We start from the raw sequence: 25,000 nt of genomic DNA, 5'->3' as shown, positions 1-25,000 counted from the left end.
ACTATGTTACTCATGGCACATCCTAATTTGGATCTCACTAGTTTTTTCCTGTATGTGTTAGCAGATCCGAAAATTCTGTGTAGCCGTAGTCTTCGTCGACGTGTTCGTTCCAATAAGGTGTATGTGTAGAGCAGTCTGTTGCTACTGCTAGCTTTTTGTAACCCTTCCACAATTTTTGTTAACAGATCTAGTAGATCATTTGACTTTTATTAGTACACTTGCATCTTACAGTGCTTCCTAGTGTGAACGCAATGAAAGTAAACAAATTGAACTATTTAACGTCACAATCTGCCTTCTGTCCCTGAGAGATCGGAATCCGATGCTGTCGAATCGTCTTCGTTTCCACTCTCACAGAAATGTTGTGCCTTGGTTGTTTTACATTATTTTTATGGCTTGGGTATGTAGAGACCATTATAGACATCACATATGAGTACTGTTTTAGAGAAACAATAGTGTATACAACAGTAATACACTAATCAGTGTGAAAATCAGTTGTTACCTGCCAGGCTTTATTGTAGCTAAGCTACCTGTACAGTCACCAGAGCCACGGTGTCTGCTACGTCCTTCCACCCTTTACTAATACATCCAGATTTGCTAAAAAGTCGTATATGTTAGTGTACATTTTATGTTGTTGTTCCAGAAAATGGGGATTAATTGCAAAGTAGGAACTAAAGAGAGGGGAACCGTCAGAGCACATACACTGGTCTGAGGAATCCTTTGAGACAGTTGGTGCTTTACCAAAGAATTGAGATATCTCAGTTTATATCTCATTTGTCGCTGGCAAACATCATGGCTACGTCTCATGCGTATCATTCGTCTCAGATCACTTTATGGCTTTGAACGTATGATCGTGTCTAATGTTCTAATGTTGCACCGATATCACAAACTATAATGTGTTTATGCTTCGGGTGGTTTCTTACCTTGTTGGGCCAAAGTGGACCTCAGCATCCCGCTTTTAGACCAGATCTTGATTTGTCCATCCTCACCAGCTGGAAGGAAAAAAAAAAAGTCAGAATAGAAATTTCATTAGTCTAATTCATGGAGGTGTGTATTTGTAGAAAGCCTGTAATCATTTGTATATGGTTTAGTAATAATATTCTCTCTGTATAACGTTGTGCTCGTGCATGTCCGTTATGAGTAATATATATGCACACTCTTCTGAGAAAAAAGAAAGCGAGATTAAAAGAAAAAAAGGCAAACAGCAAACTTATGGCATGCAGAACACCTCCAGAGTGTGTGTGGTTTTTTTAGTCTCTGTTTGAACACACAGCTAAGCGTGTTATCGCACAATCAATCATCTACTCATCAGCCCACAGTCACATTTACACACACTTAAGGCAGAATGAGTTTAGGTCATGAAGGGTGAAGTAAATGAAATGTCGTTCCCGTATTCTTTAAAAACACACACGAGTTAATACAAATAAAAGTATTACTGTGTATGAGCGCTGCAACGATGTCAGTCTACTGTTGGAAATGCACTGCAGCTATACCTTGTGAGATAAATATAAAGTGAAGTCTACCGATGTATGAAACTGATGTGAAGAGGACTGACCTGTGATGAGAGCCGTCCCGTCGTAGTTCCAGCGACTCGCCAGCACGGCTCCTCGATGCGCCTCCACGCTCTTTTCGATGCGCCCCGTCTTAGACAGCAAGTGGAACTTACCTTTAAAAAAGTCATGAGAGTCTTTCGTTGATTTAATCAGGACAAAATATTATAGATTATCCAAGATTTCAGATTTTTACTTGTAAGCCGGCATCCTGAGGACAGTATTTTGAGTCGATATCGTTTAATAGCACATCCTGAAGTGTTTTATTCGTTTTCTCTCTTATACCACAGTGATTTGACAGGGTTTATATATTTTGTTTATAATAGAATGGCAAATTGGACTTTATAGTTATACAGGGCTATCAAGTGTCACGCATTGAGTGTGACAGTCCCTCATTTGGGTCTTTTGTCACGCTCTCCTGCCACACATCATATTTCTCACGCAAAAAAACTTTTTGACTATTTATCATTTATTTAATAAGCCGCAGCGCCCAAAATGTATCAGTCCGCACCGCTGTCTCTATGGAACCGGGCAGGAATCAAGCATGTCTCCCTTGGAGCTCTTAGTCGAGCCTGACAATTATCAGCCAATCAAAAAAAGAGGCTACACAATAGCCAATCAGAAAATAGCACTATCTGGGTAAGATTTAACGCAACAACCAATTCATTAGAGAGGGTATTTTTGATGGTCGGTTTGAACAAAACCTCACTCAACACGAAACAGCTTGTCTCTGGACGGGACATTGTCCTCAATCATGACCCTAAAAATGGCTGGAACTGTTTTAAATGGGAGAAACATTACAAATGATAATGGAGTCCAAAAAGGTAACAAACATAATAAACAACACCAGTCATGTACTTTGTATTTGGTAAATATGTGGTCAGTGATACTGGTGAAACACAGTTTTCTTTTTATTTATTTGTTTTGGGGGTAGGGGGTGTCGCTGGGGGGGGGGGCTTTGGAGATGTCGCTCTTGCCTGTCTTCAAAACTTGAGAGCCCTGGTTATATATAATGTTTAGTAATACAATATAAGCACCTATAAGCAGTCAGTCCTTTAATTCACCTCGTTTTTTTTTTTTACATTAAAGTTAATAAGCAACTTATTATGATGCCGAGAAAATGTACTGACGGTTACAAAGCTGACGCCGGAGACTCCTTTTGTAAATCTTACTTTGACTTTTAGAAACAACACTCGCAACATAAATAGACGAGTCCCTGTAATTGAACCGTACCGTATTACACCGTATGCTTTGTTATAAAACTTTAATCTGCTTGCTGATGTTTATACTGTGGATTATAACAATACTGATGTTATAGAACATTATTCAACGCTTTCTGACCGATCGGATTAAAGAACTGAACGGTGCTGTGGTATGAAAGACAATCGGCGCTGTCTGAGCGGCGACGAATGAAAAAGGAGATAAAAAAATGTAAGCGACAATGTTTACATTTAAAGAAATCGATTTGTTTCGCCAATTATCCATGAAGCTAACCGCCGTATCTTTTCCTGCTGCTGCACGAGTAATAGATTCAGCAATATATAAATTCTAATATGTTCAGATCCAATCCTGTTTAATGCCTTCCAGCACAGCAGCTGTACATGAAATACGAAATACAGTCATTACAGACCTGTGAATACCTCAAGCCAAGAAAAGCAATATTAATATAAATATAAAAAAATATTCAGAATTTAAGACCCTGTGATTTCATATTTCAGGTAGTGAACTTCCATATAAAATGAAAGCCTTTACATTCTATTTAAACGACACAACATTTTGCTCTAGGTAACTTTTAGTCAATGCTTCACACGAAACAGAAGAGTAAGCGCAGAATGTCTGCTGCTTAGATTAGACTGGTTTCCCTTGTGTTGGAGACAGAGGGCGATCAGGCATGGAGACAGTTATCAAAGACACTAGCCAACCATATACTTTGTGGTGGTGCATATTAAAAAATTCAGAATGCTCTATGTAATTTCTGGTTGCCTAAAACTGCAAATCAGCATGCTGCTGCTCTCTCCCGATGCTATATTTGGATCTCGACAAAACAAAAGCGAACCCAGAAAAGCAGGTAGTAAGTGAACAATTACGAACTTTTCTGTTTAAAAAAAAAAAAAAAAGGGGAAAAAAAAAAAAAAAGACAAAGCCTTTCGGTTTATCCTCCGAAAGCATGGGTTTGTTCGGTGGTAAAGCTCGGCCCGTCAGCAGTAAGTGCCGTGCCCAGGTTTGATGTGTATCTACACAGCTCCAGAGGCCTACGCGGTGACTGGGGCTGGAGCCAACCGCTAAACTTACTGTATGGCTTTTCCCCCCACCCACCCACCCACCCACCCACCGACCGAAGTTAAACATCTGAGGTTTCTTTTTATTCTCGTCAGAGAGCAGAAGCTAAGAAGATGTGACATTTGAGAACAGAGGTAGGTGTGCAAGTTTCCAACGAGACAGATGTGTGCGCTACTATAGGTGGCTCAAAGCATCAAAGAAATTCAAGAGTGGGTCAGAATTCACGATCTCGCGCATCACGTGTGCGTCTAGCGGCATCCAGAGACGTCTGACTTCGATACGGGCCTGAGACAGGATGGTAAATAAGGGAGCAGCATTCAAATCGTTCACTCTTCAGCCTGACTCTGTCTCAGACAAAACGAAGATGTTCCACTGGGAATATTCAAAAGAATATAAGTCCAGGGGTGAGAGAAAGTCCACAGATTGAACGGAGTTTTCATCGCAACAGGGAGCTGCCAGACTAAATTACCGCTTCAGTTTGTGGGTGTGTTTATGCAACTCTACACTGCCATTAGTGTGGTGACCACACGTCATTTGCCACGGCCATGTGTCTCCGCTCCATGTCTTCATGTGATAAGCACATGCGACGCGGGGTCAACCACAGGCAAATGCGCACGGTGCAAAGCATAAATCTCAAATCATATATGTAGTAGGATTCGATCGTCTACAAATCCTAGTTTGATGGTTCCTTGAATTATAGCACAATTACTGTATATTCCTTCCTTATATGAATTATAGCACAATTAAATCCCCCATTCTCCTCTCCAATGTAAATGTGAATGCCACAACTAATGATTAAATTTCTGTATTAATTATTAAACAAAGTTCTGGTTAACTTTCTGCTGTCATCCTGATTGTTGTCATGAGCTCCATCTCACCATGAAAACTCTGACCTTCCATTTAAAAAATATTTACTAATCCAGAAACCTGATGTGCAAAAAAATAAATAAATAAAAAATACAAAAAAAGGTTGTTTAATTAAATAATACACAAAAACCATCTAAAAATAATAATTACCCAAGTATGCAATTTAATGATGCGAGTTTGTTCAAAAGTGATGCTCCAAATGTCTGCATGATGAAAACGGCATGTATCTTGTGTAAGTGTAGCTAAAATCAAATAGCAATCAGCCTTATAAAGAGAGTATGTAACGGCAGATTTAAATGATCAGTTCAGTGCGGTCAGGAACTGCTTGCTGGAGGCGGCGACTACAAAATCTCAGATGGACGGTGGATTTTTAAGTAATGCACAGTAAACAATTTAGAAATAACTAAAATAATTTTAGTAATTCCATTTTCTACGTACTCCGTTTTATAAATCGGTTGTCTAGGTTGCATGTTACTGCAGACAAAAACCACACACTATTTTAACGCCTTTTAACAATTATAGTTCTGGTCTAAGCATGCAAGTGCATTGAATTAACTAGATGAACTCTGTTTGCTATAACTAACACCAAATCTCTACTCCATCCTGGGATAAAGTACCCTTTTAAACAGTTTGTGGAACGCTAATATGAACCAAAAAATAAATTTCCATTTTATTTCCATTTACTTAACATACTGACCTCTATTTATTTATCTTTCATATCATAAAGTTAAACACTCCAACATCTTAATCTAACGGTCTGCAAATAACTAGCAAAATTTCTAACTAAATAATTTTTAGCCTCAACTTACAGATGTTTACCACGAAACATTTTCTCTTGATTGTCTTTGAACTTTTTGGATGTATACTTTGTTGGACACCATTCGTAAGATGGCATGTGGTTTAAAAAAAAAGTGTGATAACAGCCTGACACCATCATAGAGTCGTGCCCTGAAGAGATATCAATATATTACCGTCTGTACTAGTAAGTGCGAAGATCTCTGCCAAAGCTTGCTTCTTCCCAGCTATAGTCTTGGGGAACCAGTGCAGGTCGATGGGATAGATGTCCTCCTGAAGCTTCACCACCAAACTGGTCTCGTTCGTGTGCAGGTTCCATTTTAGAATCTGATGGTCTTCACTACAGGAGTAGACTTCATCAGCCGTGATCCAGCCCACACAACTGACCAGTTCTTTATGTAAACAGCTGTTAAGGCAAACACATCTAATCTGTTTTACATTTCCATCTGGACATTTTAATATAAATATCAACCGTACCGTGGAAACAATACAAATTAAAGTGTGCCGTTGTTGCTTCTGCCACCTGGATAAGATCTGGTCAGTGGCTCGTTGTGTACAGGGCCACAGGAGATAAAACGACTGCCAAAGATTGTAGTTACAAAGTACATGGACCTGATATGGCCACTGAGCGTGAAGGGATGTCCAATAATGCATACATAATACATATAGTAAATCTTACTGACACAGAGGGTAGCATTGCCACCTGACAACTTTTGCCACCTGGCTTTCTGTCTGTTTGAAGTTTCACATGAGCTTCTTCTGTGTGACGGTGGACTTTCTAAGCTCAATTATACCAAGGTGTGAATAACGAGTGTGTGATTGTGTACTTTTTAATTTTGCGTTTAAATCCGAAGTTTCACAAACAAGATACGTCAATGAAGACTCAGGTAAGTCTTTTTGAGTTCAGGGAAACATGTGTAATGTCAGAATTTAGCCATAATTAGAAATAATACATAAAGGATGAATATATTTGAGGGGGGCACGGTGGCTTAGTGGTTAGCACGTTCGCCTCAAACCTCCAGGGTTGGGGGTTCGATTCCCGCCTCCGCCTTGTGTGTGTGGAGTTTGCATGTTCTCCCCATGCCTCGGGGGTTTCCTCCGGGTACTCCTGTTTCCTCCCCCGGTCCAAAGACATGCATGGTAGGTTGATTGGCATCTCTGGAAAAATTGTTCGCAGTGTATGAGTGTGTGATTGCGTGAGTGAAGGAGAGTGTGTGTGTGTGTGTGTGTGCCCTGCGATGGGTTGGCACTCCGTTCAGGGTGTATCCTGCCTTGATGCCCAATGACGCTTGAGATAGGCACAGGCTCCCCGTGACCCGAGGTAGTTCGGATAAGCGGTAGAAAATGAATGAATGAATGAATATATTTGACTTGAGTCAGATATATTATTTATTGTGTACACTTGTGTCATTGAAATGGCTCCATAGTAGACAGTAGATAGTACATCAGTGATGGCTGTGGTTTGATTCGCAGCTAAATAGTAGATAATAATGAAAGGATATGTTTTGGCTCCTTCAGCAGAGATGTTTTGAATCTCATTCTGTACTTTCCTGCTGAGGTAAATCCAGCTCCTATGGACAAACATGCAGGCAGAAAACTAAAAACAAAACAAAACCAGAACTATTACATTGGCGTTGTTTCCACGTAATTATATAGTATTTGTTGTGTTCAATCTTATTGCACTTGTTTTTCATGTTGCTTGGGTTAGGTGTGCCTTTTATATTTTGTGCCTCGTTAGCACTTTACATGCACCTCCGCACAAGCGTCGCAATGTACACGTCTTGAAATAAATAAAAATAAATGATAAATGAGCCTTGACATGATCTGACAATCAATATTTCAGTTGATTGCTGTTTTGCACAATACATTACAATATCTCATGTAACTTCTGCTATAATACTAGTGTTCATTCCAGTATTTCTGTACAATATGTACACTGGTCTGAACTGCTTTTGTGTATTGTCTTTTATTTTCTGTTTGCACTGTCTTTTTGTCCTGCACTGTTTTCTTGCCTTTTGTCCTTCACTGTTTTCTTGTCTTTTGTCCTGCACTGTCTTTTTGTCCTTCACTGTTTTCTTGCCTTTTGTCCTTCACTGTTTTCTTGCCTTTTGTCCTACACTGTTTTCTTGTCTTTTGTCCTGCACTGTTTTCTTGTCTTTTGTCCTGCACTGTTTTCTTGTCTTTTGTCCTGCACTGTTTTCTTGTCTTTTGTCCTGCACTGTTTTCTTGTCTTTTGTCCTGCACATCTTATTGTCCTGCACTGTCTTTCTGCCTTTTTGTCCTGCACTGTTTTTACATCTTTTGTCCTGCACTGTCTTTCTGTCTTTTGTCCTGCACTGTTTTTACATCTTTTGTCCTGCACTGTCTTGTTTGTCTTTTGTCCCGCACTGTCTTGTTTATCTTGTCTCACACTGTGTACACCAGGTTACACAGATACACTTTATGTATCTAGGACACTTACTTAACTCCTTATAGCTCTTTGTTCTATGTAGCACCATGATCCTGAAGAAACGTTGTCTCATGTCACTGTGCACTGTAACAGCTCTATATGGTGTAAATGACAATAAAAGCTTCCTGACTTGACTGACTAACCAAGACAACATACAGTAACTGTCTTATAGCCTCTAAATCAATCACTTAAACCAATAAATGTTATTTACTTTTTTCTAGCGTATTAAACCGACATTATCAATATTGTAATTATGCAAAAATATAATGTACAAAAACAAAAAAGAAAGAAAGAAGGTAAGCATGTTTTCTTTCCGTACTGTAGCTTGTCAGATCCCGTTGCTACGGCAACGCGTTGGCTAGGTTTCTCCTGAGGTGTTTGTTGTCCTAGGAATCTAGCTAAATGCTAACTAAGAGTTCTCTAATACATAACTGAACAGAAAAAGAGAACAAGGTCTACGTGTGATAAGCGTAACCTAAATCCTAGAGTTAAGTGACAAAGTTTACACACTTACTTGTGTTTTCTCACTGCTAAGCTACTGCTAAGCTACATCAAGCTTCATACAGCCGTTTATTGTGCCGTATTCTCGCGAGATTTGATATCACTCCGTCAGGTTGACGATAGTCTCGCGAGATTTAATATCACTCCGTCAGGTTGACGATAGTCTCGCGAGATTAATATCACTCCGTTAGGTTGACGATAGTCTCGCGAGATTTGAGAATCCGGTATTTGAGTTGCTGTTTTTTCCTCGCGACAACTATGTAAATTTTCCCGGCAACAAATACGCGCTTTTTTTTTTAACAAAACAATTACGTAAATAAACGGGGCGTTTATAGCGTTAATTTATTATTTGTACACATACAGTTACACAACAGTACATTTAGTCTGCATCAGAACAAGCAAACGTTCCAACCCGATCTTATTTATATCTATTTAAAACACATTTAATTATTTATCAGGTTAAAAACAAATACGTTTGGGAAAAAACTCAAAGTTTGGCAAGCTTACTCGGTGCGCGCGCACGCTCGTTTTTGAATTTGTGATCTCGAGACAGTCCGCTGTTCCCATGATGCTTTGTGGCAGATTGTAACGAATTTAGGCGCCATTTTCAAGCTGTGTTTCTTCACCGGACAGTAAAACTGTCGCTTTTACACTCAACTGCAACACTTTGCTTTTCTGTGGATTAACTGCGAAATCTGAACATAACGTCCAAAATATTACACGGAATATTAAAGGTTGGTGTTTTATTATTATTATAACGTTAGCTGCGATGATATATAAACGTCACACACACACATATGTACATACATTTATACTCACACATGCATATATATATATATATATATATATATATATATATATATATATATATATATATATACACACACACACACACACACACAGAAGTAACACACACATACATGTATACACACTCACACTGAGTTAACACACTCACACATGCATGCATACATATATATATATACACACACACACACACAGAGGTAACACACATACATGTATACACACTCACACACACACACACAGATGTCTCACACATACTGAGGTAACACACATACACACACACACTCTGAGGCGATGTTTTAAAGTAGTGTTAAACCTTTAGCCCACTAATTACGAGCGGGATTTGTATGAAAATTGTGGTGTAACCGTAAAAGAAGTAGCTGTGTAAATACGAAAACCTTATATATATATATAAATATCATCTTAAACGATTTCTCTGTAAAAAGCGGTAGATTCCTTTGTAAAGTTAGCTAGCAAGGCTAGTTAATCTGTCTGACTTTTTTTTACTTCTAAACGCTAACCATAACTGTTTCTTATTTACAAAAAAATAAATAATTTCTGAACATTGTTCGCGTTCAACCGTAAAGCGGAATAAAACGAGTGAAAATAAAAAAAAAGGTTAACCCTTGTGAGGTGTGTAGAGCAGCAGACTGTATAACTAACTATCAGAAATCTAGCCAAGCTACACAATATTTGTGGCTAGTGAAGCTGATACACATTCAAGATGTCGCCATAAACTTGTTTTGTAGCTTACACACAACGCACACAATGCGTTTCAGGTAGCAGGTTGTCACCTAGTTTACAGTGTCACGTATAATACACAGTATTTTATGTTTTATGCTTAGATTAGGAAAAAAAAACACTGCTTAATGAATTTTTGGACAGCGTGCTGCAGTAAGTTTAGCTCTCTAATGTGAATAAAGTGTTGGGCAGCGTCCATTGGTGCGTCCTGCCTGGAGATGACAGAGAAACGTCACCATGTGTGTTTTCGTCGTTGTGGCAGCTCGCGCTTTGTCTGAGCAGCGTGTGTGTGTGTGTGTGCGTGCGTGCGTGTGTGTGGTGGTAGTAGTTGGCCATCATGCAACACACAACCATATTTTGCGGGGTGGGGTGGAGAATTCGCTGCTTTTGAATTACACTTGGCCAAGTGGCTGCTTTGATTACTTTTGTCAGAGAAAATTAAAGGAAGTTGTAGCGCGCGTGTTTTTATTTATTATTTATTTCCTTCTTTTTTATTATTGTTATTATTGTCATTGTACTTATTTTCACGGTTATTACCACGCAACTTTTTAATAAACTAATTCGTTTGGAGGACAACTTGTAGAATCGATATATAATAATAATATATATGATTTTTTTTTTACCCTTTTTTTTTTCATTTATTTTCTTTCTTTACATGGTCGTAGGTTCTTTGCGCACTGACAACAAACAAAGAACCAAGTTTGGTGTGTGTTTATGGCGTGCAAGAAAACAATCGAGGCGATGCATTGTAAAATACGTCTCATGTCCAAGGATGCTTTTGTTATCGGAATGCTTCTTTTCTTTTCTTTTCTCGACCCTTTATTTTTTTTTTTACCCGATAAAGGATGGATGAGTAACCGGTTACACCGTGAATCGACTCTGCTGATCGGATCTATTCCTCCGGATTGTCAGTAATAGTGTTTTTTCCTTCAGTATGCCCTCGAAAACGACCAAAAGCTCCTCGGTTGCGAAGCCCAGGAAAGTGTCGCAGGATGATTCTGGTGATGAGCTGAAGGAAATAAAGACTCGTGGAGAAATACACGATCAGGACGCACCGCAGTCTAATGGTAAGGAACAAAGACTTGTTTATTACAAGCAGAGGAACTTGTTTGTTGTGGTGAACGTGTCAGTAGTTGTGGCTCTGATATGATGGTCATTATCGGTGCACAGTCGCTGGACTATTGAAGTGAGAAAATATGCTGCGTCTCAGTTAAACCAGACAAACATCAGTACATTTGTTCTTTTGTTAAAAAAAAAACGTGTGCATAGATGAGCAACCAACCTGAGACAATATACAAATTCATTATTCTTATTATTTCCTAAACAAACTACACTGACATTACTTATGAAAACTTTTGCGAAGCCTCTGGTGCTAATGTGATTGTGTTTATTACTAAAAGGACGTGTGTGTACGTTTTAGCTGGATTATTTGTGTTAATGCATTGATTAACACTTGACTTTTAAGTGCTGTCTTTGACTGTCCCAGTCCTTTTGTTCCTCCACTTTGTTTTATTTGTTTTTGTTTAGTTTGTGCTCCCCTCCCCCAGCTCGAGAAACCCAATGGGGTTTGAATAGTGCGGAATAAAAGTTGCCCTTTTTTCCCCTCCCTCCGGTGCAGATGCCACTGGTGAGGCGGTGGATAACCGGAGCCTGGAGGAGATTCTCGGTAGCATCCCTCCACCTCCACCCCCCGCGATGACCAACGAACCGGGCGCTCCACGCCTCATGATCACGCACATCGTCAATCAGAACTTCAAGTCGTATGCCGGGGAGCAGATCCTAGGCCCTTTCCATAAGGTACAATGACCGCACTTTACTGCATCACAGACTTCTGCTTGATGTTTATGGGTAGCTGTTTTTGGTTATTAAAACCTAACGTGGGCGATGAAGTTAAACAGGTTGGGCACACGCACAATAATCATGTCTAGTCTCACGATTCAGTTTCCTCAGTGGTGTAAACTTTATATCTCACCCTCCATTTTGGTTCATCTTTACTATTCGCTCTACCATGGTGCTATGTTGTTAAATGTGAAATATTTACACCTCTGGTTCTCAGTGTGGCTCAGAGACCCCAGACCCCCCCATGAGTGTTTTATTTGTTTTTGTTTTATTCACCTGTTTAAAAAAAAAAAACACAACCCGGCATTACCAAAGGAATTACACTTATTCTTTAGTCCTTAGTCTAGTCTAATCCAACACTCAAAAATTATGCAGTCCTATAAATGTCACTTTGTTTTGTCGGTGGATAGTTCAAGTATAAAAAAGCTTTAATCTGGCTCCAATAAATAGAAAGAATATTATTTTACAAATTTAAATAATTAGCCAGATATTTTAATATATTCATGAAGTACATCAGTACTGAGGGGTGGAATTTTTTACACACCTTAAGGGCTTCCAAGACATTCTGCATGCTCAGACAGCAACATTTTTTTTTTATTTATTTTTTTTTTTTAAACTTTTTTTTTTTTTTTTAAACTTTTTTTGTTCTCAAAAACAGAATATTTTCCATTTTTCACTTTCCAGCGCTTTTCCTGTATCATCGGTCCAAACGGCAGCGGGAAATCCAACGTGATCGACTCGATGCTCTTCGTATTCGGATACAGAGCACAAAAAATCAGGTCCAAAAAGTTGTCTGTGCTTATTCACAGCTCTGATGGACACAAGGACATCCAAAGCTGTACTGTTGAGGTGCACTTTCAGAAGATTATAGACAAGGTAATAATAAAAAAATAAAGTGAAATGTAATTCCTTATGACAATTATTCATTGTGCATATTTTATTTAGATAGTGGTGTGCTGTGCTTTTGGTTGTTAGAACCTCTGTGTAGACTAAATGCAGTTAAATGCACAAAACTGTGGTGATAGTTTATTTATTTTTTTTATTTTTCAGTCATTTCACTCAAATAGATTTGGGGTTTTTTTGTTTGTTTTTGAAGATCCTGTCTAAATTTGGTTTGTGAGGTTTCGTAAATTTGTGGGAATTATTTTTTATTTTTTTTCTCACCTAGTGGTGTCCTCAGAAACGAACAGGAAAAATAATTTGACAGAAATTACTAAGACAATATGTGAAGAAAATGAAAATTAATTTTATTTTAAATAATCTATTTTGATGGAGCGGTTTATTTACTTACTTTACACGTTAGAGCACATTTTTTATTTCTAGATCTGCTGTTTGTGTGTGTTTATTCTCATCACTACTGTGATGGTCACATTACAACGAGCTCCACGCTTTCCCCCGGATTATTTGCTCATGAGGAACTGATCCCACCTCCTTTGTTTTGTTTTGTTTTGTTTTTTCTTTAAAATAATGTCCTTGGAAAAGAAAAAAATTTCCACATAAAGATTTTCTTTGGTCGATGCAAATGTGCATTCTCACCGAGTGTGTTTGACAGGGGATCTGCTGTAGGCATTTCTGTACTTTGCTATGTTTAATGCAGCTGGACCAATAATTTGGGCTGTTTTCTGCGTTTGCTGAAGAGCTGTGCTGCTGTTTCTCTGCCCCTCCCCCATTTCAGGAAGGAGATGACTACGATGTCATCCCCGACAGCAAGTTTTATGTTTCAAGAACTGCCGGTAAAGATAATTCCTCATCCTACCACATCAACGGGAAAAAGGTGACCTTCAAAGACGTTGGAACTTTGCTCCGTAGCCACGGCATTGACCTCGACCACAACCGATTTCTCATTCTACAGGTAAAAAAATCTCTTGTAAATGTATTTGTTTTTTTTTCTTTACATAAGTTGTGTTTAACCCATGCCATTTTTTTTTTTACTTTATCTCCTCTTGCTGCTGACCTTTTCCTGCCCATTTTACATAAGGGAACCTTTTTAAAATTTTTAAAACATTAGGTTAGTAAATATTTAGTTAAGTGGGACTGCAGCCAACATGACACCAGACCTTAAACTGCTATAGCAGCGCATCATGGTTTTCAACATTGCCATAAAGGTGCAAACCATAATTTGCTGCTTTAGAGTTTTAAGGGGATTGCAAAACTGGAGCTGCTGCAAAAAAAAAATCATTCGGACTTTCATCTGAGCTATCCAAAAATAAAGGTCAGAGGTCAACAGTTCTGCGTTATGCCTTCCCCACTTTAGCAGCACGTAAATATTGGTGTGTGAGAAAATATAGTCTAACCCCAATATTACTTGTGCTGCTTCAGTGAGGCAGGGTCATGCACACTCATTCAGTTTTTTTCCTTTGAATATTACCTTGTGGCCATTATTTATTTATTTATTTATTACATCTATATAATTTCTGTGTGCCTGAATCCTTTTATGTAATGTTTTGCATTTGTTTATTTTAGAAAATGTTTAGGTTTTCTTTAGCTTTTATTATTTACCCTGTTATTGTGAGTTGGTGGTTTATAGCAACTCAGCAGTTGGTATGTTTGGTGCAGTAAAATAATATTAATTCATTGATATTCGATATAAATAAATAACACGGCACAACTTCATTGTGTTTGGTTAAAATCCAGTAGCTGATTTGTTCTCTAGATCACATGTTCTTATGCACATGCAAATTTGTCTGTTTTCCGTCATTTTCTTTTCCTTTATCTTTTGTATTATGTTTTTTTTTTTTTGCTCCTGCTATACTGAACTACATTCACACCTGTTTCTCTGAGGTTTAAGGTAGTCAAGGTTAGTTTCTTTAAACTAATGTTCAGATTGAGCCTTAGTTTAGAGAAAGGTCTTTTGCTTTAATAATTACATTTGACTTTTGAAAAGTGCAGATCAGATTGTGTTTTTGTCTCGATAAGAGATTTGGCATATTCAAAATCGCAAAGGTTTAGATTTTTGATTGTCAATCAAAGAAGAATGATTTAGTTGCTTGAATCATAAGTTTAAATGCAATTTCTACATTATTCTACCTTGAACAATAAGCATCAACAGCCTCTTGTTACAGTTCTTATATATTTTGCCCTTGTTTTTTCTGTTTTAGTCAGAGAGAGTAGGCTAAACTTAAGATTTGCCTGTGTATGTGTGACCGCTTATTTTCCTCAGGGAGAAGTGGAGCAGATCGCGATGATGAAGCCAAAGGGCCAGACGGATCACGACGAAGGCATGCTGGAATACCTGGAGGACATCATCGGCTCCTGCCGACTCAAAGAGCCCATCAACGTGCTGTGCAGACGTGTGGAGCTACTGAATGAGCAGAGAGGGGAAAAGGTGAGAGAGGAAACACCTGCTTGAACCTCTTGCGTCATTCATTCTTACACTGTTTGTGTTTATGCTTTCAGTCTTACGGGGAATATTTTGGAGGTGTGAACAGTTCTAATTGTCAGTGTGCATAGTTTTTGTTAGCCAGGGGGCAGAAAATGAAACCCTGCTGTTATTACAGTAAGCCAGATTTTGCACATTAATTTTAATGGATAACAATTGCAAAATTTACATTGTGCAGTGTTCTGTACAGTAGTCAGGAAAGAAATATTATTCTTTGATGAATTGTGTAATCTGGTAAAGAGGTGTTGAATATTTACGTAGTGCTTTTCTTTTCTTTCAAAATTAGTTTATTCTTTTATTAAAAACTCTGTGTGTGATTGCTGCATTTTCCTGTTTTTTATAAAGGGCTCTATTCAAGGACATCCTGTTTCTCACTGCAAGCATCTTTCTGAAAATTTGAGCATGACAAAATGAAAAGCAGAGCATGGGCACTTGTTGCCATGTACGTCATACTCTAAGGCTTTTGTTGCGTTTATTAGCTCCATTTACACATTGCATTAGCAGTCAATTTCAGCGAACCTCTCGGGAGTAATTTTGTTCTTATTAAGCTCAAATCTCAGTTAGGTGGTTTAAAAAGAGAGTAAAAACCATACCCAAAGTCTGGTTCTATAAAAACTTTTAGATCTGAGTTTATGGCAAAAATAAAATAAATTCTGGTAAATTGGTAAAACTAAACAAACTAAAGCCTGATATAAATATTTAAGTGCCGGATGATTATGTGAGTTATGGACAGTTTAAAATGAAAACAAACAGTTCACCAGTTACTTGTACCCAATAACTATCCTTGTGGTATCCATGTGGTGCAGTGTACATCACTTCATTTAAATCACATGCCTTCTTACTGTGTTAACAATGAACGTAATGGGTCACAATAGCAGAACCGTTCCAGTTACACAACCTGCACACTACAGTGAGCTTTTACACGGTATGGGTAATGCCATTAAAGTAACAAACCACAGCAAGCATAAAACTGAGAAAGGATTAGCTGTTACATCAGTACAACCTTTTGAGCAGAAGTGGAACATGTAACCTCTGAAGAGTCGTTTTAATGAGACTGTCACTACAGCTAGTTATTTTTTTTCCCCTCACTATTTTAGACCTAATGTAGAAAGGATATGTAGTTAAAAGGAACCCATGTAGATTTCTGTCCAGCTGCATTTTTTTTTTTTTTTTTTTTTTTTTTTTTTAAATTTATTTATTTATTTATTTATTTATTTATTTATTTATTTTCAACTTTTGAAAATTATTGAGAAATATTTTTGCAATAATGCAACGGGTGAATGTTTATTTATTTATTTATTTATTTATTTATTTATTTATTTCAAATTTGTTGAGGTAAAATTTTGCTGTATTATTTTCCTTGCATGATGGTAATTTGTTTTAATGAGAGAAATATTGACATTATCATTTATTGATAAATATAACTGAATTATCTTTAAAAAAAAAATCTGTAGGCATGCAATCCAGTCAGACTAAAACTCAACCATTGTCTTACTTTATTACAATAAATAACATCCACAGTACGCAGCAAAATTGTGTAATATTAAAACATCCTTTTGCACTTTAGATTTCTTTATAACTTGTGAAAATGTTTGTTTGTTTTTTGTTTGTGTTTTTCCTATATTATTTGGTCTTGGTCTGGAGTTTTATGCAGGTTAAAACTGGCCTTAACTAAATATGTGGTAAATACACTGTGATGTTGAACCCAGATGACGGTGATGATTTTATATAGTAATAAGCTGTTCTACCTTTTGGTCTATTTAAATATAAAGGTTCTGTCTAAGTCCCGTTTTGCTTCTGTATTTTCAGCTGAATCGCGTGAAGATGGTGGAGAAGGAGAAGAACGCCCTGGAGGGTGAAAAAAATAAAGCTGTGGAATTTCTCACCCTAGAGAATGACATGTTTAAGAAGAGAAGCCAGCTCTGCCAGTTCTATGTGTAAGACCCACACGTGCACTCAGACTTTTCAGATCTAACGGAAGGTTATAAGGCAGGAAAGAGAGGTTAAATCTTTTTTTTTTGCTCTAGGTTCATTTTTTGCTCTAGGTTTTCTGGTAAATTACTCCCAAGCCCTATGTTGTTAATTTACGGCATCCTGCTGCTTAATAAGTCGCAAACGTAAATCTATCATCGAGTCTGATGGCACGTGTCCTAATCCCTCATTGTTTATGGACTGTGTTTGGAGATTACACCTGTTGTGAAATTTAGGATTGTGTAAAAGTTGATAAAACGCTGAAGGGTGATAGTATTAAAACCTTGTGTTTTAATAAAAATTAACATTTGTAATATCTATAAATATGGTTTAACAAGGCTAAAAACGGCTAAGACGGTCAGTTGGATTTGGTGACTTATGATGCATGAAACCTTTGAATTTAATGAATGAATAACTTTATTTTGGGATTAAGATTAAAGAGCAATTGAACTGAATTTCACGGTAACAAATAAAACACGTGTACAAGGCACGCAGCAACCAGTGACTCAGATGCTGTGTAACAATAGCAAAAAGGCCACTTGAGATACTCTTTACAAACTTCACGTGCTTTGAAAACGCTCTTGTGTTTTGGCCTTTTTTGGTCAGTCGTTCCCGGGGCTTAAGTGTTTAGTTTCTGTCAGACAGTAAATATTTTAATTACATTATTACCATGAATTAAAATGGTCAGTAGTTCACTTAGTGTGACGGTAGCTCCTACTCTGGCCTACAGCTGAGGACGGTTGACAGTTTTGTCTGTTTTCTTTTTTGACCTTTTTGTAAATTAGACATGATTTGCAGCAGCGTGCGGCCGAAAAGGAAGCAGAAAAACAAGCGATCCAGGAAGACACCAAGGGACTGACTGAAAAAAGCAACCAGCTCACAGAGGAAATGAAGGGGAGGAATGAAGCCCTAAAGAATGTGGAGAAGTAAGATCGCAAATGACTCATTTGACCTCTGTCTCCCCCCCCCTCATGTGTGTTTGAAATGCATCATGTGCTTTTTCACAAATGCTGCAATATTTAGCTGGCATATCATGGTATTAGCCCTATATATTGTTTCTTTTGTATTCCCAGAGTTAAAAGGATTGCGAGTTAAACTGCCTGTCTCGTACACTCATTACTCCACCCTCAGTTTTCACTGAAATAGGAACATGGGCATATTCGGAACTCGAGTTTCTCGGCTTAGTCAAGGATTGTGTTTGTCTCTAGGAAAATGGGCAAGCTGACCAAGTTCATTGAGAGCCAGAAGGAGAAGTTCACCCAGTTGGACCTCCAGGATGTGGAGGTGCGTGAGAAGCTCAAGCACACCAAGAACAAGACCAAGAAACTCCACAAACAGCTGCAAAAGGACAAGGAAAAGGTGTGTTAAAAAATACTCTTCCTGCATAAATTTAGGAGACGGTTGCCATCGTGCACCGTGTCTAGCTCGAACGTTAACAGGATTATACAAATGTAAATCTCTGAATTATGTGAATGTAAAATTGCTATGCAGTTTATAAGCAACAATATTTCTGGCCAAAGAAGCCACATATTACAGCGATATCATTACAACAGGCCTTTATCATCAAAGCACAAATTAAACGAATCTGCTTTTGATTCAAGAAACTGTCATATGACATCAGAATGAGCAGTAATGTGAGCGCAACCGATGAATCGGCTCCAGCTGCGTGGAACCAAGCTCATTTTATGATCTGAATCGACTATACAACCTAGAATATTATTTAACAGAAGAGCAATCGTCAAAAGACGGACGATACGGGGTTTTTTTTTGTAGGAATAAATAAACATTTGAAATTGGTTCAATTTGGTTTAAGAGTTTAAGAGTTGGTTAAAAATATACACCAAATGTTGCTTTGGTATACTTTGTGTATTATTTATTTTATTTGTATTTTTACTTTTTGTACTTTCAGTATATCCATACTGTGAGTTGCACTGATGTGGCATGCAATATTAATTTATTCATTCTTGTTCCGACGTTGTAAAAACAGATTATGGTGTTTTTTTTGTTTGTTTGGTTTTTTTGCACTTAAGTCTAGTCACTTGTGAAGTGGAAGACACAGAGCCACCCAGAGGGTGTTGTGGTTTATATTTCGCACAAAAGCTGTCAGTGAGAGCGCCACTTCACGGGAGATGGAGATGAGCAATAAATTTGCAACCAGCTTCCTTGATTTTAAAATGGCTCCGTTTTTTTGTTCGGTTTCTGGTTGTTCTCTTTCCATTTAGAGCAAAATATTTGCACGTGAATTTAAGCTTGGTTAAAAAAAAAATAATAATAATAATAAAAAATAAATTTGCATTGTAGCTAGTAGGTTAGATGTCTGACCATTTTCAGTGTGATTGTTCTACCAGAGATTGTTTTTTGTAGGGTGAATAATAAATAAATAAATCCAAAGACAGAACTGTATTTTAATATGATCAGTGTTGGTTTGTAACGTCTGATTTACGACTTGTGATTTTGTAGACAAACCAAAACCATTACATGTTCTGGTAAGTTTCACCGTTTTTGCTACCGTTTTGCATTATCTTTCTCGATCCCTCCCCTCCTGCGTGGGCTTTCGTAAAACCAAAACAATCCGTTGGTCATAAATAGGAGTGAGATTTTCAGGGGTCACGGAGGCAGGGGCAGTTTGGCTCTCTAGGGTGCCGTGTTCTGTGAGATGCTTGTGAAGTATGACTTTTATGTAACAATTGCAACAGAGTTTTCCTCTTTAGGGCTGTGCTGTGTAACTGTTTGAAGGATTGTTTTTTTTTTTTCTTCCCCTTGTCTGATTTTAGTCATTCCATAATGATTAATAATTAGTCTTCAGCTATATAGTGTGTGTTTGTTTTCTCTCTCTCATCAGTTGGAGGAAGTGAAAAACATTCCTGCCAGCAGTGAAAGGATCATCACTGAGGCTTCTGCCCAGAAAGAAGTGTTGGAGGAAGACAAGACAAAGGAGGAAGTGGTTCTGGCCCAGGTGATGGAGCGCCTGAAGGAGGAGACCAGTGGTCTCCAACAGGAAAAGGAGGTTTGCTACACTTTTATTAGCTGATATTTAATCTGCATGCTTTGGAAAGTGTTAGTCATTCGTATTTGATCTCATATTATTCGTAAATGATCTCCGATTTGTGGTGAAAGCAATTTCGGGGTGTGTGCGTGTGCTATTAGAGTTTGCATGCGGGATTCCTTATAATAAGTTTAAGTAAAACTTTGCCTTTTTTTTCTTCAGCAAAAAGAGAAGGAGCTTCTGGAGTTAAGTAAAGCCGTGAATGAGACCCGCTCACAGATGGATGTAGCTCAGTCAGAGTTGGACATCTACCTGAGTCAGCACAACACGGCCGTTTCACAGCTCAATCAGGCTAAAGAGACCCTACAGGGAACTGCTGACACTCTTGGAGACAGAAGAGCTGCCATCAAAGAGCTGAAGGTCAAAGTACCCAAGTGTGAGCAGAACCTTAAGAAGGTGTGTGTGTGTGTGTGTGTGTGTACAGGGTATTATATTTATGTGAAAATTGAGTAAAAAGCCATCAGTTTTATTCTGTAATCCAATTTTGTGTGTGTGTTTTTAGGATGAGGAGGATTTGAAGCAGATTTCTGAGCAGGATGGACAGTCCCAAGCTATGGTCCGGGACATGAGGCAGAAGGTCGAAGAGGCAAAGTCCACTTTGTCCTCCACACGTAGCCGAGGTAAAGTGCTTGACGCGCTCGTGCAGCAGAAACGCAGTGGCAAGATCCCTGGCATCCTGGGACGCCTGGTGAGACACATAATACGACAATCTCTGTGTTTTTTTCCTCTTGAACATTTATATTATTGGTCTTTATACATAACCAAGAGCTTTTCATGCTGTTTCACTCCAGGGTGATTTGGGAGCCATTGATGAAAAGTATGACATTGCGATCTCATCGAGCTGTGGCGCTCTCGATAACATTGTAGTGGACACCATCGACACAGCTCAGAAATGTGTCACCTTCCTTAAGGCCCAGAATATTGGAGTGGCTACTTTCATTGGTCTTGACAAGGTATTAATACTTTCTGTACAAGTGTATTTGTGTGTATTGTGCAGCTGGTGGTGCAATTTGAATACAAGCACTAAAGCTATCGAGGGAGCTGGTGGTGAAATTTGAATGCGAGAGAGCGGCGAGAGCGCGAGCGAAGGTAGAGCGGCGAGAGAGTATAGAGAGAGAATATAAAGCGAGCGAGAGAGAGAATATAAAGAGAGCGAGAGAATTTAGAAACAGTGAGAGAGAGAGAATATAGAAAGAGCGAGAGAATATAGCATCAAGATTTGTTAGACCATTTGAGAAGTGCATTACCTTAATGTACATACCGGTTCATTTTTGCAAAAGTTAAATATGACGCAGGGTTCATTTTATTTCTCTGGCTGTTAAACCTCTGCCTGCCTGCCGGGTAAATATAAATAGTATGGGCAAAAATGTCTTAAATAACACAACATCTATCTCTTAATATAAACTTTTAATGTACTTCTAAATGCTGAACAATACTAACTTGACTAAAATTTATTTTTTTTTGTGTGTGTAGATGAAGGTCTGGGAGAGAAACATGAAAACCATCTCCACACCAGAAAACATTCCCCGTTTGTTTGATATGGTCAAAGTAAAGGATGATTCTGTCCTTCCTGCCTTCTATTTTGCCCTGAGAGACACGTTGGTTGCTAAAGACCTGGAACAGGCAACTAGAGTGGCTTTCCAGAAAGACAAACGCTGGAGAGTGGTCACGCTGCAGGGACAGATCATCGAGCAAGCTGGTAAAAAATAAATGAATAAATATTTAATTTAAAATGCTCGTAACAAGAAAAAAAGCACACTATTTGGATTCGATTCTCTCGTGACCATTTACGTATTTTCCTTCAGGCACAATGACAGGAGGAGGAGGACGTGTAATGAAAGGCAGAATGGGATCGTCTATTGGCACTGAAGTCACACAGGAACAGGTGAGATCATGAACCTGATTCCATCTGTTGAGCATTTTAGGTAACTTTTCTACATCATGACATATTTTGTGTGTGTGTGTGTGTGTAGCTGGACAAAATGGAGAACGCATTGAAGGAGAAGGTGGCGCAGCTGCAGGGTTGGCAGCAAAGGAAACAGCAGCTTGAGGAGAGCGTGCACAAACAGAGACAGGAGCTCAGAGACATGAAGAACACGTTGGAGAAATACACAGCTAGCATTCAGGTCAGCCAAAATATACACCCCTCCAAAAGGATCTCTGAACGCCCGACAGCTTTAAAAGATAAAAAAACATCCCATGTTGTCTTAACATCTTTGTGAATTTTAATCGAAACAACACTCCATGAAGGACGGTGCAGTTTTCCTTTAATAATAATTTGTTCACTTCTCTATAGAGTCTTGAGGAGCAAGAGATTCACCTGAAGTCTCAGATAAAGGAGCTAGAAGCAAATGTTATTGCTGCTGCCCCAGACAAAGCCAAGCAAAAACAGATGGAGAAAAACCTGGAAGCCTTCAAGAAAAGTAAGATAGCTGTGTATTAGTATGCATTTGTAAAGCAAGACCTCATCGACGAGTACCACAGCAACAACACTGTCTTCTAAACATACTTTACAATTATCATTTGGGCAATTTGAAAAAGGAGAGACGGTATAGTATTAAGGTGTTGGACCTCCAGGACAAAAGGCTTGATGACTGCATCATTTTTCACAGATTAACGGATAAAAACCTTTCCATTTTTTACTTCTTTCATTTTAAAGATTACGATGCTGCATCCAACAAGGCAGGAAAGGTTGAAGCTGAGGTGAAGCGACTCCACAACCTAATTGTGGACATCAACAGCCACAAATTAAAGGCCCAACAGGACAAACTGGATAAGATCAACAAAGAGCTAGACGAGTGTTCGTCAGCAATCACTAAAGCCAAAGTGGCTATCAAGACCTCAGGACGGTATGTGAACTTTACCTCTGAAGATAACTTGTGGAAGAATTACTTCAAGGTGGGGTCTCCGTTGTTTGAGAAATGCTTCAGAAATCTGCGCCGGCCCGCCAAACAAAACAAACGTGTAGCCAATGAGCAGAAAGGGTCGGGTCTTTTCAATATAGGTGGAGAGAGTGTTCAGAGCGCATGTGTGACATTAGCAGAAAGCGGTTTTAACATTGACATGGAGGATAAAAATAAAGAAAGAAAGCGAAGAAAGGCTTACAATAATACAAGAAGTAGGACCCGTGTTAATATAGGATCAGCTTTCCAGAGCTGGAGAGAACTGAAGGAGCAGGAAGTTGGCCGCATATTCACAGATTGGAGTTTCCCGAGTCAATAACTCCTGAGCTAAACACTGTTACTACACAAATAACACCTCTTTTCTATCGTAGTAATGTAGAGAGGCAGCTACAACCGTGTTTTGCTAGTAACAGCGTTTAGCTCAGGAGTTATTGACTCGGGGAAACTCCAATCTGTGAATATGCGGACAACTTTACTTAAGACGCCGAGGCGCTTTTATCCTTCTTGATAGGTGACTAACGTTGGTTTTGCTTTGTTTCACAGAACTAATATACGCCGTCCTTTACATGATTATGCTTTTGTGTCATTTTTGCTTGTTTGTTTATCTGCAATCGTATTGTTCTTCCCTTCAGCTATGATAAAGACACATTTCTTTCCATTAGTTGCCTGGGTTACGTATGTATGTGTGGGGCGGAGCTATCAATACAGGGGTGGGACCATTTGGGTTAGGGGCGTGTTTGTTTTGGTGATTTCAAATGTCAACATCGACTTTCAAACATCGGAGACCCCACCTTTTAATTTTGTTTTTCCAAGCCATACATGTGCTTAATGAATTTGGTAATCATTTGTGGTAAGGTAGCGTGTGAGGTGAACTGTGATGCTGCGCAACTTTTTTATTATTATTAGTGCTTCCTGATAACTACCTCCAGAGAAACTCCTACTACTTTCTTTCATGGCTATAATGTGATGGAAACCAGATTAATGTGGTCTGCCAGAAAATGGACAGTCCTGGGTTTGGATTTATTGCTCAGCCATTTCAAGCCACGTTGTTGGTGGAGAAACATAAATTGTGTTGCTCTCTTTATCTGCTTTGAAGTTTATCTATGCTATAAATGTTTGTGGATGTGTTTGAGCTTTAACTGTTTTTATTACTAGGCAAATTTTGGCCTTAACTACACTGTCAGACAAATGATTTCTCCTGACCTTGTTTTTATAGCAGTTTATTAGCTATTATTGCCTTCAATCTGTGTGGGTTGTTGTTTTTTTTTTTTTAAACAGATTTCAATAAGCCAGCTTGTCATGTTTTATAGATTAATTATAGGGTGTTTTAGGAAGCTTGGCTAAACAGTAGAAGCTGTTTTAATGGGCATATTGTTCTATAACAAAGGATAAGAACACAATCATTTTCACCTTTTGTAACTCGGAGCAAGAAACAGAGGCGGTATGGACCATTACTTTAGCTAACCCCATTGTTTTCTTGACAGCAATCTAAAAAAGGCAGAGGAGACGGTTACACGACTGGAAACCGAGATTGCAGAGAATGAGAAATTAATGGAGGAGCTCACAGAGCAGCTGAAGAAACTGGAGGATCAGGCAGGAGAGATCATGAAGTCCTGCCAAGAGGCCGAAGTACGTGCGCACGTATTAACCTATAGCTCGCAATGTAAAGAAGGCATGGCTTGTCTTTTTAAATATTGTTATAGCATTTGTGTGAATTATGGAGGGGAAAATACTTAGCAAAATGTAGACGGTGATGCTCTGATTCTGGTAAAATCTGTAGTAAACAAGCCAAGCAGAAATTCATCTAAATTGAAACAGCAGGGGAATAAAATAAGCTTACAGTAAAATCAGTAGCCCTGGCACCCGGTGCAAGCTGTTAGG

At 38.5% G+C, this 25,000-nt stretch overlaps 2 protein-coding genes across 5 annotated transcripts in view; one reads left to right on the top strand and one right to left on the bottom strand.

Annotated features, from left to right (window-relative positions):
* Positions 1 to 8,504, bottom strand: part of ift80 (intraflagellar transport 80 homolog (Chlamydomonas)) — a 62,357-nt gene extending 53,853 nt beyond the window's left edge. Inside the window, exons 1-6 of one of the 4 annotated variants that reach the window (XM_060875140.1) lie at positions 8,258 to 8,504; positions 7,951 to 8,033; positions 6,994 to 7,086; positions 5,666 to 5,889; positions 1,553 to 1,663; positions 921 to 989 (exon numbers count right to left, since the gene is read on the bottom strand). In XM_060875140.1, the coding sequence (XP_060731123.1) occupies positions 921 to 989; positions 1,553 to 1,663; positions 5,666 to 5,889; positions 6,994 to 7,028 (439 nt within the window). In that variant the 5' untranslated portion in view covers positions 7,029 to 7,086; positions 7,951 to 8,033; positions 8,258 to 8,504. The remainder of the gene's footprint in view (positions 1 to 920; positions 990 to 1,552; positions 1,664 to 5,665; positions 5,890 to 6,993; positions 7,087 to 7,950; positions 8,034 to 8,257) is intronic. The other 3 variants (XM_060875130.1, XM_060875149.1, XM_060875157.1) reach the window with 3 other exon arrangements.
* A 300-nt stretch (positions 8,505 to 8,804) lies between these two features.
* smc4 (structural maintenance of chromosomes 4) overlaps positions 8,805 to 25,000 on the top strand; it is a 19,178-nt gene continuing 2,982 nt past the window's right edge. Inside the window, exons 1-19 of the mRNA XM_060875037.1 lie at positions 8,805 to 9,173; positions 10,915 to 11,048; positions 11,600 to 11,778; positions 12,505 to 12,696; positions 13,496 to 13,672; positions 14,981 to 15,145; positions 17,009 to 17,136; positions 17,956 to 18,096; positions 18,379 to 18,529; positions 20,013 to 20,177; positions 20,379 to 20,612; positions 20,719 to 20,904; positions 21,008 to 21,169; positions 21,690 to 21,915; positions 22,022 to 22,101; positions 22,190 to 22,342; positions 22,513 to 22,639; positions 22,876 to 23,065; positions 24,604 to 24,748. Coding sequence (XP_060731020.1) covers positions 10,916 to 11,048; positions 11,600 to 11,778; positions 12,505 to 12,696; positions 13,496 to 13,672; positions 14,981 to 15,145; positions 17,009 to 17,136; positions 17,956 to 18,096; positions 18,379 to 18,529; positions 20,013 to 20,177; positions 20,379 to 20,612; positions 20,719 to 20,904; positions 21,008 to 21,169; positions 21,690 to 21,915; positions 22,022 to 22,101; positions 22,190 to 22,342; positions 22,513 to 22,639; positions 22,876 to 23,065; positions 24,604 to 24,748 — 2,934 coding nt within the window. The 5' untranslated portion in view covers positions 8,805 to 9,173; position 10,915. The remainder of the gene's footprint in view (positions 9,174 to 10,914; positions 11,049 to 11,599; positions 11,779 to 12,504; positions 12,697 to 13,495; positions 13,673 to 14,980; positions 15,146 to 17,008; positions 17,137 to 17,955; positions 18,097 to 18,378; positions 18,530 to 20,012; positions 20,178 to 20,378; positions 20,613 to 20,718; positions 20,905 to 21,007; positions 21,170 to 21,689; positions 21,916 to 22,021; positions 22,102 to 22,189; positions 22,343 to 22,512; positions 22,640 to 22,875; positions 23,066 to 24,603; positions 24,749 to 25,000) is intronic.

The sequence above is a fragment of the Tachysurus vachellii genome, chromosome 1, assembly GCF_030014155.1.
Source record: "Tachysurus vachellii isolate PV-2020 chromosome 1, HZAU_Pvac_v1, whole genome shotgun sequence".
In the NCBI taxonomy this organism is placed as follows: Eukaryota; Metazoa; Chordata; class Actinopteri; order Siluriformes; family Bagridae; genus Tachysurus; species Tachysurus vachellii.
This window is presented reverse-complemented; position numbering and strand designations above follow the sequence as displayed.